This window comes from Athene noctua, chromosome 4 (assembly GCF_965140245.1).
Source record: "Athene noctua chromosome 4, bAthNoc1.hap1.1, whole genome shotgun sequence".
Classification (NCBI taxonomy): Eukaryota; Metazoa; Chordata; class Aves; order Strigiformes; family Strigidae; genus Athene; species Athene noctua.
This window is the reverse complement of record NC_134040.1, coordinates 7,068,831-7,087,252: the sequence shown is the minus strand read 5'-3', so window position 1 is coordinate 7,087,252 and position 18,422 is coordinate 7,068,831. Positions and strand designations below refer to the sequence as shown.

General features: G+C 40.1%; 1 protein-coding gene across 4 annotated transcripts in view; it reads right to left on the bottom strand.

The window, feature by feature from the left end:
* POLR1A (RNA polymerase I subunit A) overlaps positions 1 to 18,371 on the bottom strand; it is a 41,310-nt gene extending 22,939 nt beyond the window's left edge. For 3 of the 4 annotated variants that reach the window (XM_074904336.1, XM_074904334.1, XM_074904335.1), the window contains exons 1-18: positions 18,220 to 18,371; positions 16,069 to 16,273; positions 14,151 to 14,300; positions 13,950 to 14,057; positions 12,955 to 13,040; positions 12,736 to 12,845; positions 10,684 to 10,770; positions 9,942 to 10,044; positions 9,318 to 9,477; positions 7,944 to 8,117; positions 7,617 to 7,739; positions 6,611 to 6,838; positions 4,633 to 4,887; positions 4,077 to 4,268; positions 3,153 to 3,296; positions 2,558 to 2,741; positions 505 to 587; positions 234 to 392 (exon numbers count right to left, since the gene is read on the bottom strand). In XM_074904336.1, coding sequence (XP_074760437.1) covers positions 234 to 392; positions 505 to 587; positions 2,558 to 2,741; positions 3,153 to 3,296; positions 4,077 to 4,268; positions 4,633 to 4,887; positions 6,611 to 6,838; positions 7,617 to 7,739; positions 7,944 to 8,117; positions 9,318 to 9,477; positions 9,942 to 10,044; positions 10,684 to 10,770; positions 12,736 to 12,845; positions 12,955 to 13,040; positions 13,950 to 14,057; positions 14,151 to 14,300; positions 16,069 to 16,273; positions 18,220 to 18,296 — 2,628 coding nt within the window. In that variant the 5' untranslated portion in view covers positions 18,297 to 18,371. Of the gene's footprint in view, positions 1 to 233; positions 393 to 504; positions 588 to 2,557; positions 2,742 to 3,152; positions 3,297 to 4,076; positions 4,269 to 4,632; positions 4,888 to 6,610; positions 6,839 to 7,616; positions 7,740 to 7,943; positions 8,118 to 9,317; positions 9,478 to 9,941; positions 10,045 to 10,683; positions 10,771 to 12,735; positions 12,846 to 12,954; positions 13,041 to 13,949; positions 14,058 to 14,150; positions 14,301 to 15,149; positions 15,187 to 16,068; positions 16,274 to 18,219 lie in introns of those variants that run through there. The other variant, XM_074904338.1, reaches the window with a different exon arrangement.
* Positions 18,372 to 18,422: the final 51 nt, after the last annotated feature.

Below are 18,422 nucleotides of genomic sequence, written 5' to 3'. Positions count from 1 at the left end.
ATGACTAATCACAAACATTCCTATTTAGAATTTTAAAAGTGTCTTGAGTATTAAGCCTTCTTATTCAGGGAGGACAAGGTTGAGGTTGATGAGACAGTATGTGAAGCTTCATGCTGAGGACAGATGGAAAGCTTCAGCCTCCAGAGTAGTCAGGCACCCCTCATCAACATTAAATTAACTTAATAAGAAAGCCTCCAAACAAGATTAGCGTACACAGATGTCTCGATGCCAACCTTGTTAACTTCATTGTTGTAACTGTTTACTTCCTCCTTGAATTTCATATCAACCATGTTAAAATCCCTCTGGTCTTTGCAGAGATGGGCATCCTGCCATTTCCCTTGGACCTCCTCACATGATGCTGTTTCTGGCAAATTAAGAGCAGCTCTAACAGCCTGAAAGAAAAACATGGAGGCTTTTAGGTGCTAAGCAGGCATGATTAAACAGGGCAGAATTTATAACATTTTTAATTATGGGGAGAAAAAAAATTTTGCAAGACAGACTTACTTCAATACCATGCTGGCGTGACTTTTCAATGATTTTTTTTCTTTTGTGGTCTGCTTCGGGTTTAACCAAAATATCATCAATCCCTGTTAAAGAAGAAAAGCAGAGCACACAATGATCTAAACTGAAAAATAACCAAGGAAGGAACCACATTTGGTTCCACATTTGAGAGCAAAGAGCTGGAAAAGAAAGCCACAATTAAAGACATAGTAATTGTTAAAATCAGGCTAACTGTAGCTTGACAAAAAAAAAAATTTCTGAGTGGCTTTTTGAGGGAGAAGACATAGACTAGGCTGTCAAAAAACCCCATGCAACATCAACTAAGCTACACACTGAGGTTGTAAAATCAACTCCCTAACTTTAGTGTCTATAAAACCTTAATCAGTGCACTTGCATAAACAAATGTTTTACAGACCAGCCGCCTCAAACTTTTTTCTTTTCCATCCAAGTTTCTATGAGTTGAAGTTTGCAGAATCTGTTATTTCCTAGCTTTTTTTTAAAAAGGCAAACTAAAAATGCAGACCCTTGTGATGACAGGACCAGGAGAACAACTGTTTAGAAGAAATCAAATGTTGGAACCCTAACTCCTGTAAGCTATTTTTAAGGAGACCTGTGAAAGTCACTAAAAGGGTCACTAAAGTGACTGGAACACGTGTTGGATGAGGAGTGGTTGAAAGATGTGTTTGTCCTCTAAAGATACAAGCAAATAAAATTCTTCAAGAGGAAAAAAATTCTGACGACGTATATGATCAAACGCTGGCACAGGGACCCAGAGAGGCTGTACAACCACCATGCCTGGAGATACAACTCGAGTGGACACAGCCCTGCACAAGCTCATCTGGCAGGATTTGCTTTGAGCAGGGAGCTGCAGATCACCTCCAGAGGTTCTGCCACATTAAGTGTAAAGCAGTTGTAGGGGGACAAAGTGGGATACTTTACTACTGAGTTGCACACACTCTTCCAAGGAAAAGGAGACTATGGCTCTGTCACATGTCCCTCTATTTTCACTCTTTCTGTTCAGTCCTGCTCACCTTTTCCCGTTACAACTTTGTCTCTTCTACTTTACCTCCTCCTCTTGAACCTTATTCATCTCATCCCAAAGTCTCATTTTGCTCAGTCCCAAATCATCTCCACCAAATCCCAGGCTCCTGCTCCAGTCCCACTTCTCTTTTGCTGATGTTTAACTATCCAGTGATCCCAGGCTCATTATCTTTTCCTAACTAGCTTTTGCACCCTGGCTCTCAAGATGTATTTTCTGTGTCTTACAGCCAATTAATCACCTTCCTCACTTCAAAAAGATCTTCTTCCCTTTTCCTTGGCTGACAGAAGCCTGCTGGTTCCTCACTACAGCTGTCTACCAGCTGACTGTGTCTATACCTAAGTGATCATATTGTGCCTCCAGATAAAAGCCAATTTAAACCCTCCTGCTGCTATATACTCGAAGTATTTCATTAGTATAAAAACATCTTGCAAAGCTCTATGTGGTAATTTGAAATATTTCAACTATTGCAAGAAGAGAGTACAGTAAGGTCATATTTTTATTGCCTGCCAAGTGCATTTTTGTATGAGTTTGTAAAGCTGTAATGAAAGTCAAACATTTACCAAAAGATTTCCAGTCGAATGAGATATGCAAGACTTGGCTAAGAACCCCACAAAGTTTTTCCATCTCACTTTATCAGTTGTTCTGGTTTCTATGCAATAGGTTTTTTTTCAGAGGAGTAAAAATATCAAAGACTCATAAGAGGTTTTGATCTAAACAGAATTTCAACACAAGACATTTAGACTGTGTACACTTTGACTAGGCAGGACAGAAGAGAGAACTCAATGGACATACTGAAGAATATACTTCCTCTACATGCTTAGAAGGTCACCTACGCACCAACCAGAACAAAAAAGACCAAAAAAAAAAGGCTGACAAACAGCTATTCCACTCAAGGACAGTCTTGCAAAATTTTTTTACAGAACTCTCAGTGTGTATTATACCCAACAATATTTGGTTTATATCTCAGGAGGTGCTGCACCACAGTACTGGTGAATTATTCCTTGTGTTACTCACCCATTGTAAATCCCCTGTACAGCTGCAGATAAGCAGTAAAGAGGCGTCCTAGACATGTCAGCACTTTTCCACTGGTTTTACCCCCATAGATTTCATAGCAGCAGTGGACCAGGCCATAGGCAGAGCTGCCGAAGTGAGCTTTGTCCAAGACTCCACACAGTAACTCCCCATTTCTAATAATAACCTGAAGAATAAAACACAGCTATTAATGAAAAAAAAAAATCTGAACTTATGATCTCTACAAGTTTTTTCTGTCATCTACACAAAATTTAAGTTTTAAAAGCCCACATACTGATGAACTGTTAAATATGTATCTGTACTTCCAGAATTTACAGTAGAAATGACATTTCTAACACCATTTTTATTTTTACACCTATAAAGTCAAACAACAAAGACACATGGTCTAACAACAGAGGGAATCTGTATGAAGCAGGATCAGAATGGAGTTTTTCCTGATCCCCAGACCTATCCTCTAATCTGGCAGTAACTGTTTTTCACTATCATCCGCCTGCTTCCCTCCCCATACCTCTACTGTATACACAATTTTATTACACTACATCCCAGCCCAGCCTCCAGGGCTGCTTCCCCAGCATACCTGCGATTCACACATTGAATCAAGATTCAGACATCTGTTTGCAGGTCCCTTTACCCAGGCTCTTCCACCAATCTTAGCTTTCCCAGTCAAATTCAGTGGGACATGGTTTTCTGGAATGATGTTTATTAACAATGTAGAAACAACCTATAAAGAAGCAGGAAGAGTGGCAGGAACTATTTATTTCCTTCTCAACATAAAGTATTTAGCATGGAGGAGAAAAGCAACTACCTAGACATATTTTTTGCAGTGACAGCAAAGCATTAAAAGCTCAGAAATCTCAAGTTTACAAGACAGGAATGTCCTCTTGCTACTCTAGCCTTTGAAAGATTAATGAGCTGAGACACAATTATTCAGAAATATATGGCACCAAAGATTCTTTCAATAATTACACAGATTAAAAAAAAAAATTTTGACTGTTGGGCTTTATAAGAAAAACTGGCAGAGAATTTCTCCTACTCTGCTATGAGACATACATAATACTTGGTTTGAATGTTGAACTTTCTTAAATAGTAGGAAATGAAGGACTACCTTGGGTTTCCCAGACATTACATCAACATAATGATGATCGCAACCAAAAAGTCAAACACCAGAATATTTACCTTCAGAGATTTAAAAGCACTGAGTGGCATAACTAGTTTACTATGATGAACAAATTCCTTCTCTGCTCCCATGCCTGTAAATTGCAGCATTATATTTCTATCTGCAAGACTGTGCAGCGCAGCAAGTAAAAGTAGTATTCTAATACTGTCATTTGAAACGAAAGACAACTCTCTTAGGTCAATAACCTACACCAAGATCTACGTGGTGTTCATTAGATGATGGGACCTGGCTTTTCAACAACCCTCAGCAGCACTGGTTTTAACATTAGCATTCTGCTTACTTTGGAAACACCAGCATTCTTTAACCCATTAAATTATAAACTACCTGCTTTCCTGTCCACAATCGCTGTGGTTTCATAATGGCAGGAGGAAAGACTTTAATTCTTCCTTTTTTGTCTGTTAGTCCTCGATAAATAAGTTCCATATACTGCTCTCTGGTGAAAAAGCAGCCCCGGATTGTCATGCTGACTCCAGAAATCATGTGATCCTGGATCAAGCCAGGAAGTGGCTTCCCATCCTAAAAAGATAACAAGAAAAGGGTTGGGTGGGCTAAATCACATGCTAGCAGATCCCGAAATTATTCCATCTGGACAAAAGCACTCAAGGAATTTGTAAAGAGCTCATTATCACAGCACATCTCTTTATTAAATCTCTTCTGGACATTGACATTAAGAGGAATGAGATGATTTGGATGTGCTGTGCCTTCTTTAGACAAAGAGAACCACAAGCGGAGACAGAACAGAAACCAGGAATAAATTTCAAAAATAAATTTAAAAAAAAAAATCAATTTATCATTAGACAAACTAAACCAAACCAACCAACAAACAAAAAAGTCGAAGTGATTTCACATAGGAATAAGTTTATCTGACAGCTTTACTTACCTTTGGAACCAGGTACTGTTCATCAGTAAAGGCTAAGGTGTAGGCTTCTGCTCTACCCAGCTCGCTCTGTGGAAAATGGGCATTCATTTCATCACCATCAAAATCAGCATTGTAAGCCTTGCAGTTGGCATAGTGAAGCCTCAGCACTTTTTCTCCGGGCAGGATTCGGGCCCGGTGAGCTTGGATGGAGGGTCTGTGAAGAGTGGGCTGGCGGTTCAGTAAAAGAACATCTCCATTTTTAATATGTCGACATACCTGCAAGAGAATTATGATTGCTGCCTATAAGGCATTTCCATGCACGCCTCTGAAAAGTCTGCATCTTAAAATATACACATATCCAAAGCATTTTCTTTCTAGTATTAATGTTCTGTGCAAAACTTTGTGAGAGAATCAAGACTACTTGTCCCTGAATGCCCTCTGCTCTCCACCAAACCACACTCTGAGGCTGCATATCCTCCATTAACTCCCACAAACCACAGTGATCAAACCAAATTAACAGCCTGCAAGCCATGCTCTACCAATCTCTCCTATCCCTTGGCTATACAGGGATCAAAGACTGAAAAAGAAAGAAAATTATGTCATTTATAAATGAGAAAAAACCCACTATTTATCCAAAGCTCAGAGGGCTGAATTGATAATGCCTGTCACCATACACCCAACACTGAACATCCTAGAATAAGTTAATAATATGACCCAGTAGTTGAAGCTGAGGCCAGAGATCTCTGAGTTACAATTCCAGATTTGAGTACAACACAATATACTCCTATCTAGAATGGAGTCTCTCAAACCCATCTCATTTTACTTTCTCTGTCAGTAACACCCATATATCCATTTAAGTGATTATCAACAGGAGTATGATAAACTGTTTGTATAGTCTACGTTTACCTCTGGGACAGGTTCTGAGAGAACTGACATCACAGAAATACTCTATCTTAAATATTAAATCTCCACTATGCCTCTATTAGAGACGGGGGTATACATAACAGACATTGCAAAAAGATTATTCATCACCAAAACTTTTGCCTTAGCAGCTAAATAGGAAGTTCTGAACTCTTGCAAGGGACAGAGATAGTTATTAAGTTATTCAAAGGTTGATTAAGCAGGAGCACAGAGAACTCAAACCCTCCAGCAGCTCCAAAGAAAAAACTAATATAAACACTAAGCATTTCACAAACATTAATGTCTGTACAAACAGATGGTTATTGGTGTGGTTGTTTCTTGTTTTGTCATCTGTAACATGAGACAGTGATGGAAAGATGGATCCCAGGTTACAGCAGTCAGTGCTAAAACACAGACTGCTCCTCCCCTGGTCAGTGCCACTACTAGCACCACTGACACCGACCGGAGGGCTCTACTTTGCACAGAAGCAGACAGACAGACAGACAGTAGATGTACAGACAGACTCTACTTCTATGTACTCACAGGCACCCCACTCCTCAAAGACATGTCACATCAACTGCTTGTCTTGTGCCTACTCTACAAGCATACTGAATTTCAGCTTTCAGAACTACCATCAAAAAACTGCTCCAAATACAGGATATATTTAATGTTTCAAAAGGAGAGGAAAAAGAAGACAGAATTTGCTGAGAAGGACAGAGAGGTAGAAGGACATAAAAGCATACAATGGAAGCAACATTTTATCTTCCATACTGCTAAGACTTTGCAAGAAGACAACTGCAGAAGAAAGACCACTTTACATCCTGGCAAGATGAATGCGACACACTGCACACAATGAGGAGAGTAAAATTCAGGATGGAAAAATGTTTTTTAGAATTTGAAAGAGTATCAAGTTTTTCTTCCCACACGCCTCCCACTTTTTCTCACCGACCTACTACAAGACAAAATAACCCTGCCCTGGGAGTCTTTTGTGAGCAGGCCCATTTGAATCGCTAGCAAGGACAGTAGTAGCAATATTAAAAAAAAAAATCTACTACACCACATATGTAGGAGGGTCTGACAGGCCTTTTGTCATACTCACAATCTTCAGTCCTGATTGGGGCGCGCCTGAAGAAGGAGTGAGGAGCTGCTTAGCTAAGGCTTCCCTCTGGGTCAGGCTGCTTGCACTCAACAGCGTACGAGATCCATCCTCATTAATGACCATGGAGGCCCCAGGGTGAACCTTTGGGCCATTTATGACAGCCTGTCTCAGCTCTTTGACATTCCAGGGAGTGACTGGTTGAGGATAAGTCAGTTTGGTAGCAAATACCTAGACAGGAGGGAAAAGAGGCAAGAAATAACAAGTTTTTCAACTTTGACTTAAACCAGTACTAAGTCACTGAAAAAAAACAGTGTCAAATGTTAACACATGCAATGTAAGCAGAAATTACTTTAAGCTCTTGGATGCATCTCCTCTTCCATCTACTGTCATGCCAAATAAATATATTTCTATTCGAAAATCATCTACTGTAAGAATAGAAATTATGTCCTTTTTATGATTTTCTACTGCAGTAGAAAAGGAAAACTCAATAAACAATTAAAAAGAAGAAAGCATGATTTTAGATTCTGCAAACAAACCAACAAATATAGAGAAAAAGTATCACCAGGTCCACTGTTTGCAGATAAGCAAGCAGAAAAGATGATATAATGAAAAGCTCGAATTCAGGCTTGCTGTCATGTCTGTGTGGTTAAAAATCATTAAAGATGAATGAAGTCGGTGATGTTATTACAGCCTTTCTTTAACAAGATACACACTGTACAAATACCACAGGAGAAACAGGATGTACTTATAGAGTTTGCACCAATTCATAATCCCAGGAAGCAAGTACAGCTTTTTTTTTTTTTTTTTTAACTCCTCTTTCCCAGATGTGGTGTTCAGTACAGTGGTAAGAATTTGCTCTTCAATGCCCCTTCTTCATTAACACATGATAGTAACATACAGCTATGAGACACTGGGCAGGAAAGAGTCCAGATGAGTCAGAGAATCTCTACATTTTAAACTGCTCGCTATGGAGGTGAAATAAAAAAAAAAAAAAAAAGAAACTTACCATAGGAATGCCAATCTCGTTAGTACCAATGTACATATCAGGGCAAATGACTGATCGAGCAGCGAAATCCACACGCTTTCCCATCATGTGCTTGCGGAACAGTCCTTCCTTTTTCTCTAATAGCTTTGAAAATAGAAGTTCATGATTAAAATGTGAAAGCATGCAACATCAGACAGATTCTCCAGATATTACAGCAATGGGCATCATGAAAATGCCTATGTATTAACCACAAATATTTCACTTTTTTCTTATTCCATCAACTTCTCTTGCTTTAACTGTTTGTGACACACAAAGTCCAGACTCCCTAAGATTCTGCCTGCTACCCACCTGACGAATACCAGGGTATTTTTCTGTCGTTAGTTTGTCCATGTCACTATCAAATACAATGTTGACATGGCTCTGAAGACGAATCCAAGCATTGTACAGCTTATCTGCAATGGTCTGTCCTGGAATCATTGTCAGGACAGAATGGTCCAGAGGTTCATTATTCTCTTCTGCCTCCTATAGAAACAGAAATTAGAAACTTCAACTCAACAAAAAAATACCTTCAATTGAATAGGCTGAAATTATAGTATTAAACAGCAAATGAAACTTTGGCCACTATTTTGCATTGCATTTAAGACACTAAATTACAAAAAAAAAAAAAAAAGCAACTTTACCAATACAAACTACAAACTTTACCTTCAAATTATTACAACCAAGTGCCTCAGGCAGGTCTGCTGCCAAGCTTTAGAAACTGACTTGGATGGGAGATCTCCAAACACCACAGCTACATAAACCAGTGGGATTTTTCAAGATGATTGCTAATCATCTTAATGTTAATCACCTTGTAAGTGACAGTCTTCTTTCCAAATTAGATGTTATTGGTACACATCACTGTGCTACCAGAAAGTCGTATTTTTAGATAAAAATAATATAAATCCAAGAGCTTTTTATCACCTACATGACCTTCTTTTCAGTCTAAAAGTCAGTATACCATTCACACCCAAAACACATTAACATTCTGTCACGTCAAATGTTTTAAGAACAGATCTCCACCTAGTGGCTAAATTCTGAGTAACTAAAAATGTTTTCAAAAAGATTTACACTTAAGATGTAAATCACGTTCAGCTGAAACTAAGACCACTGTCAAAGAACCCTCAATATCACAATTCATGAACAAATATGAAAAAGAGGCATCGTGACATACATTATTATTTATCACTATATGACCATGAGTAGCAAACAAGAATTGTTACTAATTAATGCATGAATTTCTTGGTTCTATTTAGACATCGATGGTCAGAAATAACCACGATCACAGTTGGCTCTACTAGGCTTAGAAGATAAAGTGGGTTTTTTTCCCCCATCATTTTTAATTTGAGATGCTGGAAAAGTTTTATTGTGAACTGTTTGTGCTGTACATATTTCATTCTCCAGAAACAGGAGCCCTTTATGTCTCACATACAGTGATCTAATACAAAAATCTTGACTAAAGGAGTCTGTGTAAAATGTTTCTCCCTTTGCACCAGATGGGTGACCAGAAAGTGGCATTAGAAAAAAAAAAAAAAAAAAAAGCAAAAAAGCAAAAAGCTATGGAGAATAGCACATACTGGAACAGCTCAGGCAAAAACTGTTATTGCAACAGTTTAAACAGGAATCAACTACCTGAACACAACCTACATACCCAAAAAGCAGAGTAAGATAACCAGCAACTCTTACTGTTTGGATTTTTTCTGCAATTTTTATTGGCTGACATTGTTCTTTTGCCATGAAAACCAGGAGCTTCCGTATCAGTTTAGCATCTTTCATGACAGCCTGCAAGTTCACAGTCTGACCATTTGTAAACAGTCGGTCTCCAACACGATTTACAGGACGATACCTACAGCAGATCAAAATTACTTTAGAAGACTAAAGCCACTGAAAAATAGCATGATAAACCTCAAACATTCTAAGCCAAGTCTTCAACACATGAAAAATAATCCCTGTAAACTAACAGCAAGTATTTAAAAATTAATTTATTATACTGGACAGTCATATAAGAGGAATGATTCCTTAACTGTATAGTACTAGTAGAATTTCTTGTTATAATGTTCTATAATAATTTAAAGCACTAATACTAAAATACATTATGAAAATAATAGTATTTCAGTCCTTTAACAAACTCATTTGAAGTTATAACAAAACTTATCAGTTACTGCTGTGACTTTTTTTTTTTTTTAAACACTCCACTGATGCTTTAGCAGACCAGTGTCTATACTACAGGTGTTTGCACCTCCAACTCCTGCAAAGAAGCATGTGCTAAATCCTGTGATTTCTACAACAATTTTTCTGGGGAAATTTTACCTTGATGGTGGAACCACAAGTAGATCTAAAAAAAACATGTCTGGACTGAATCCAGAACCGTCATGGGGATCCATCCCAGGGAAGAGATAACGCAAGAAGAAACCTAAAACAATACAACAGAAAAGATAAACTCGTTATCACTGCTATGGTTTGGGAATCCAAACCCCCGGGTGCATTTGGTCAATCAAGTCAAAAAAATATGCTAAGTTAAATATCAGCAAAAATGTTTAAAATAAAAATATTTCAGCATACTTTCCAATGAACTGCCATTGCTCTTTCTGGTCACATAACATGATTTTTTAGAAACAACTCTGAACAGAAATAAGGAGTATAGCAAAAGAAAAAAGCGTAACAGCAGAAGAAACAGTTTCCAACTACTAGCTGTGACTGATACATGCTTTGGCTTTTCCTGGCACCTGCATACAAATTCAGACCACAGGGAACTCAAAAGAAGAGACCCGAAATACACTCTCGGTCTTTAACCAGTGTAACTGTAGGGAATATTTGGTGCAGCACCATATGAACATCAAATTCTCTGTTAACAATTGTGATCAAACTATTCATTGAATCCAGCTCTCTGCATTCACTAGCTACCAGCCCTCCTGTCACAGAATCTGTCTTGCAGCCCGAAGCCCTTAAGGCAAAGGCAAAGATTTGTCAAGGAGTTCTTCAGGAACATTTGCTGACTTTGTCCACTAAAAGCTACAGAAAACAAAGTAACATTGCTCTTAACAACCATTACCTTCATTCTTCCACAGAGCCAGGATGTATTCCTTGGCAGTCATCGGTGTCAGGTATCCTCTCTTCCCTAACTGGCTTTCATCAATAGCTGAAAAAATAAAAAGGAAAAATAAAAAATAAACCACAAGAGGTTATTCTGAAAGGGGTTTTTTGCTTACAGGGATAAATGCTGCCAGCTTAGAGAAGGAATGGAAATACATACAAAATATACTGGCTGACATCTACATTAAAATATCACTAAAATATTTGCTTTGGGGATATGAAATTAACTAAAGTAAGAGCCTTCCCCGTACGGAAAAAACAAGCTATTTCTGTGACTATGGATATCAGCATAAGTAACTGAAATACAACTCAACTTTAACATCCAACGTGCATTCTTTGATTAATGGCAAACTGGAACCCTTCTTCATCCCATCTCCTTACCGAAACACAAATCAAGAGTCAACCATGGGGAACACCAAAGTTGGATTCAAGTATTTACCAGTGAGATCAAGGTTCCCATGAAATACTCAACTGGATGAGACAACGGCAACAGGCAGTAACCCACCTATATCATAAGTTTTCATAAGAGTCTGGACTAGTGTTTCAGCAATGAAGAAAAACACGTGGTTTTGTCACCGAAAATAACTTTTTTTTTTTTTTGAGAAAAAAGCCAGAGATTTTAGGTCTCAATTTCCACTTCTCTTGCAGGCTAGCCTCTTGTGTCCCAGGGAAGCCAGAGTACACAATGAAAAGCAATTGTCCCATGACATTAGATAAAAGTTCCCTACTCTTCTTTTGGCTAAGGTTCAGAAATCCAGATTTTTCCACATTGAGACTTCAGTTCCCCATTCCTTCACATAGAAAAGCTTTCCATCCCTTAAACACAAATGCATCAATACCAAGGTTAGAAGTATTCCTTCCAAGATCCAATAGAGTAAGCAACTGTGACACAGGCTATGCAGAATGTACATAACTGTATAGTCCATCCCATTTCAGAAAATGTAATACTTAATGAAAGTAATCAAGCAGAGTTACAGCCTTGGTCTTTGAACACTAACAGGAGGAAGATATTTCTTACCTGTACTTCAGCTATGAATGTTAATAGAAACTGCAAGAATATGGCTCGTTTTGAAGCTTCCTGTGGTAAGACAAGGTATTCTACATCTCGTAACTCACCAGTCCTTCCAGAACAACTATTTTCTTCACTAGTATAATAAAACACGCCCTCAGACTCTGGACAGTCCTAAAGGGCTCAAATAAAAAGTCCAAAGTCATACCCTACAATTTAAAGGGGCAAAATCACAGTTGTCACTCAAAAGTAGTAACTGGGATACACAAACTTCCCTGCTTTTGTTGAATGTGTTATGGATGTTAAAGCAGAGATCTGACCTTTCCACTTTAAAACCCATCACTGTCACTGTACTTCTTCAGCCTCAACTCCAGAGATCGAGTATTTAAACCACAGACTAGCAAATGCAGTAAGCTCTCTATATAAATCTTTTCTAAAGATTAAATTAACTCACACTCAAATTTGCTTCAATTCTGCTTGGTTGTGTAAAGGATCAAGGATACAAGAAGAAGAAAAAAAAGTAAAGTTTAAAGTGATTCAAACCTAGGTTAATTAAACCTGGAATGTATCACCTACTTTCTTTTCTGTCCTAACCTCTTTAAGATGAAGTTCTTCCTTGAGAGTTAAGATTACCTGATTTTCTTTCTGGAGTAAGATTGGTCATCTTCCTCCTAGTTAATTTTTTATCTAGTCTCTCTGTTCTAAAAATTTAGCAGAAAATCATCTACCCACCAAAATTTAAGTGTGCCAAAACCACATTAGAGTTGACATAGATTATGCCTTTGTACTTCTTTTAATGACATACACACAAAGCTGCAAAAGCACAGAAGGCTCAGAGATAGAGAAATTTAATGGAGTCAGATACTCCCTACTGCTGAGCTTACGGTTTTATTTACATTTTTTTATAAATGAGTCACAAATGCAGTCACTGCTAGGAATCTGTGCACCATAAATACAGGAAAATAAGTGCAAATATATTTGAGTGGAAGACAAATATTTTACCCAGTGGCTCATCCAGAACGCCTTCCTCTCCTGACTTACGATACACTGTAGAAGGATAGGTTACTGTCAGCTTGCTGTTGTGCTCTTTTCGCACTAGTGATCTCCTAGATCTTAAATGAAAAATAAAGAAAACAAGGAAAGGCAGATAAAACTTAATACAAATGCTCACAATATTTAACTTCATACCAGCTATTTACTTCCTCGTGCAATTAAACTTACTTGCAGTTTGGGCATTTCTTTGAACTCATATGTGCTTTCCAGAACTGTGCTATCAGTTTATTTCTACACTCACACACATTTTTGACCTGATAAAGAAAAAAAAAAGAGTGACTTAAAAATAATGAAAATAATAAAAATAAAGAATTTGATACAAAGAATTCATTAAACACAACACAATGTTAACCATCAACACAAACATTAGTATTAATGCGTACACATCCTTGTATTGATTTAATTCATGGCCTAATCTCTAGTGTTCTTCCATCATCTTCCCATACTTGCTGGAAACATACACCCCTCAATGCTCAGCACCTTCCTTTTAAAATTTATTTCATAGTCTTTATTTTTCAAATCAGTACTCAATTTTAAAGCTTTTCTCTAATGATGATTTAAGCAGGTAGAAGATTGATAAAAATCACTTCATTTGACTGCTCATGAACATAGGATTTACAAAGTCCTTAAGGTTAGTTTTGAAACAAGCTTTGAAGGAATTAAACTTGGCTCATAAACATATCTGCTCTAAGATGTCAGACCTTTAAGTATCTTCTTCACTAAAATTTTCCTTTAATTAACAATGTACATTAAACTGCATTTAAACAGAAAGGAGAATTCAATTACATAACTCAAATTTCACTGCAATTCATGAAAATGTTCTACAGCTCAAAACAGCTGGAGCATCATACAGAGAAGTATCAACATCTGTAGGTAATGTACTGACAGCAGTACCAGGTCATTTTTATATGGTATCTGCACCACTGAAACATTTCCCTACACAAACTGTATTTTCCAGAAACCTAATAATTATACTAACAGGGAATAAAATTTTTTTAAGCTTAATTTCAGACATTTCACCCAGAAAGCCTTCTAAATGTAACAGTCCAGAACGCCAGGACAAAATCTAGAGTCTACACAGTCAAAGACAGACTTTCTTCTGCACATAACCATCTTAAGAGGACAAAACCTGAGATCTCAGGAGAAGCACTGATTGTACTTACGTTTGAACACTGATCTGTTATCTGGTAACTTTGTAATATTTCCTGAACATGGTGATTTAACTCTTCTTCAATTTCTGAACCTGTGGCATCTGCACATTGCTCTAAAAACTAAAAGAAACAGAATGAAAGAAATTGAGACAGCTCTGTAGGTACAGGACTACCAACTCAAAATAAAAAAATAAAGAAATACACAATACTTGCCCTGTTCAGAATGACTTCAAGATCATGGACAGCATGAAGCAACCCTTTCTCCAGAACCTTCAGCTGACTGAGCAGTAAGTGAACCACAGCTCGAGTACATGTCAGCATGTGGCAATTTAAACAAGAACCTCGAATCAGAAGGTATAATTTCTGGAAAGAAAAGGGGAAAAAAGTTATCCCGGTAGATTTACTAGCTTGCACAGTAAGCAAGTAGATAGATTTGTTTGAAGTTACAGAAAGTGCTACTATAATTGAGAAGTTAGACTAATTGTTAAATTTAATCATAAAGAATTGGACTGAAAAAAAATTATTTCAACCACACAAACTCAGGTGCAAAGCATGATCTGTCAACAAACTATCTACATAACAGACAAACTATTTACATAACAGGAAAAGACTGTTAGATCTACAGCAACTCTGGGGCCAAGGCTTCTCTTATGCAGCACTGTGATTACAGTTTCTCACAGCTTGTCCCATAAAGGACAATGTAGCACCCAAAACTCCACACTATGAACATTCTGGTCACAACTACTATCAGTGCCCCTCAAGATTCTTCATGCAACCACATTCTGCTCAAGCTTTCGGAAAATATCAGTGGATTTTATTATTCAGCATAGCTCTGCATACAACTCACCCTAGCAGCACAGGGCACCAGTGACCTGAAGGCTAGAAATTGCTGCTACATGATTTTATTCCTTGGTCAAATACAAGTATTTTACTCAAAGCTGGGACAGGACTAAAAGTGGGATGAACCTCATCTAACTTCAATCATCCGAAAGTAACGTTTTTAGTCTCAATTAATAGCCTATACAGGAGCCAGCTACTGTAAATGGAGAGATCAGCATGTCAGGGGGGAAATTCATCCCAGCTCAGATGCCTGTTACAGGTAGATGAACCTTTCTCTGCAATAGACCCACTCCTCAGACTCCAGAAAGAGCTAAAAAGTACAATTAGATTATGCATCTAATTTTCAGAAGACCAGAATAAGGCAAATCCTACCCTAAGAGCCAGGAATCCTTTCATATTTAAAAGATGACCCTTCGAAAAAACACTTCAATGAAACACTTAGGAGACAAGTGTAGTTTGGCCATCACCAGTAGCTTTCATAACAAGTTATAGCACCTGTCCCAAAAGATGCACAAGTCAAATCTCTGCTCTACATTAGGCATCCCACATATCATGTAAATGCCACAGTTGTAAAGCTGAGAATCACGTGGGTCTGACTTCCAGATGTAAGAAATCTTCCCGACAGCTTTTTTTTTTAAATTAAAAAGACTGACGGATTTCTATATAGCTTAGAATTTTTCAGTTCTGCTGTCACCAAACCTACAACACTATGTTCTTCCATTTACTTGGCACATACGTGTCACTCAGCATATTACTGGAAAGGTTTGTCGGTTTCTATCCACATTGATCCATGTTTCTAGAATAAATTATTCTGGAATAAGAGAACCTGTTGGGCAGAATGAACAGCATAGATATTCAGGGCAAAAACAAGCCCTGAATGTCCAGGAAGCACTTGGAGATCCTAGGGTAAAAGTAGGTAACTGTTCATGTAAGTTTGTACTAGTCATTTAAAGGAAACACCTAATAATTTTTACTGTGCCATCTATTTAGGCATGAAATGCTACAGTCAGACATATAGTTTAGTGATCAACATTCCCCCTCTCTTGTTCATCAGTACTGAGTAAAATAACAGTTACAACAAAGTGTATATTTTGCAAAAGTCTAAGGAGCCTATTTGTATTGAACTATCATGACACAACAAACTTTTTCTACTACATCTGCTGTTATTGCATTTAAACTTAGAGAGAAAACAGATCTCAGCATCTTTTCTACCTTCAAGGACTACAAACTGTATGATAGCTTGAGCACCATCACCCATTTCATCAGCAAGACAATGATTAAGCATACATACATCAAAAAACAGAGGGTTGTAGACAGTCAGAGGCAGTTCTATGTGGCCAAAATGACCAGGACAGTTGCTGAAGTTCTGTACACAAGTTGCACACACTTCTCTAGAGTCTGGAGGTCCCAAAGCCAAGTCGTAGAGCCCATTAGTGGCTGGATTCCCCACATTATCCAAATACTGAGGATTTGTTATGGGTTTTACACTCAGTTTCCTGAAGTTGAAAGAACAGAACAAAAATCAGTGGCAGCAAACAGCCATAATATACACTTTAATGGTACAACTAGCATTGACATTTAGTATTTATATGATGTTTTTAACTGATGAAAGCATGTTTTTGAGGGTACTTAGTGCATGCAGCAGTCATTTCTGTATCATTAACTTCATTGTCAGAGTACAATCGTGCATACCACAGCAAATATTTCTTTTACATCTTCAGCTGTTACATTAAGAAGTCAGGTAAATTTGTCTGTGTCCTCTCAAGCAGCGAGGGAGGTATAAAAACAGCAAAATCATCTAGACGACAACAGCCTTACATCCTTGACTATACAGAATGCTCACATCACACCAACAATAAAGAAATGTTGACAGCACTCTAGAACTCCAGGAGGGACAACCTGCTGGAAAAAGCTGCAAAAAAGCCCTCTGCAACAAAGATCTCAGCTCTGTAATACTCACACTGAGCTAAAATATCTGATCATTTTCCCCTCGTTGAAACCAGCAAGGTCTCTTCCATGTCAGACACTCAGGTTCAGATCCCAGGTCAGGCTTCCAGGCATGCGTCCACCAAGGAACAAGCCTAACCTCACCACCACAGGGCTTCTCCAGGCACTGGCAGGCCCTGCTGGCACTGAGGTGCAAGGTGGGGGGAAGCCAACACACCCTCCCAGGGGAAGCTTCCCAAGAGAGCAGTAGCTTTCACCCTCACAAAGTGAGTTTATGCTGCACCCCACAGCCATCTGACCCTGGCAGCGCACAGAAATGGTCCTGTTCCCCCCAATTCCATTGCCAGCAAGATGCTCTCCTGAGAGGACCGGCGCCACCTCCCTGCCTCCTGACAGACCCTTTCACAGAATCATAGAACCATCTAGGTTGGAAAAGACCTTGAAGATCATCCAGTCCAACCATTAACCTCACACTGACAGTTCGCAACTACACCAGATCCCTCAGTGCTGGGTCAACCCAACTCTTAAACCCCTCCAGGGATGGGGACTCCACCACCTCCCTGGGCAGCCCATTCCAATGCCCAACAACCCTTTCTGGAAAGAAATGCTTCCTAATATCCAGTCTAAACCTTCCCTGGCGCAACTTGAGGCCATTCCCTCTTGTCCTGTCCCTTGTTACTTGGTTCAAGAGACTCATCCCCAGCTCTCTGCACCCTCCTGTCAGGGAGCTGTAGAGGGCGATGAGGTCTCCCCTCAGCCTCCTCTTCTCCAGACTAAACCCCCCCAGTTCCCCCAGCCGCTCCCCAGCAGACCTGTGCTCCAGACCCTGCACCAGCTCCGTTGCCCTTCTCTGGCCACGCTCGAGTCATTCAATGGCCTTTCTGGGGTGAGGGGCCCAAAACTGAACACAGGAATCGAGGGGCGGCCTCACCAGTGCCGAGTACAAGGGTCAGATCCCTTCCCTGTCCCTGCTGGCCATGCCAGTGCTGACACAAGCCAGGATGCCATTGGCCTTCTTGGCCCCCTGGGCACACTGCTGGCTCCTGTTCAGCCGGCTGTCAATCACCCCCCAGGTCCCTCTCTGACTGACAGCTCTCCAGCCACTCCTCCCCAGGCCTGTAGCCCTGCTGGGGATTGTTGTGGCCCAAGTGCAGCCCCCGGCATTTGCCCTTAGTGAAACCCACAGTTTCCCTCAAGCCCCTCAAGAAATCTCCCCCGCAGACCCACAGCCCTTCCCCACTCCTCCAACAACCTCCAGCGGCCCCAGGCCGCGCAACAGGTCTGAGCGACCTCGCAGCCCCCCAACAACCAGGGGGTACACTCAGCTGCCGCCATCCCCGCGCTGCTGAGGGCCGCGGCGCAGCCGCACGACCCGTCCCCGCAGGCCGCGCGCCTCCCGCCCGCCGAGGCCCGCCGGCGCGGGGCCCGCCGGGAGCTGGAGTCCTCAGCAGCGCCCGGGAGCGGGGGAAGCGGACACCCCCCCCGCGGGCCTCACCTGATCTCCTCGGCCGTGTACATCCCGAAGGAGACCCCCGCCAGCCGCCGCCACGGCACCACTTTCGGCGGCCTCATGGTGAAGGAACGAGTCTCCCCCGGCCCGCGCTTCGTCCCGCTACGCAGCCGGAGGCGCTGCGCCACCCGCGGCACCACGCGGTCCCGGCGGAGCGGAGCAGGCGGGGCCGGGCGGTACCACGGCCG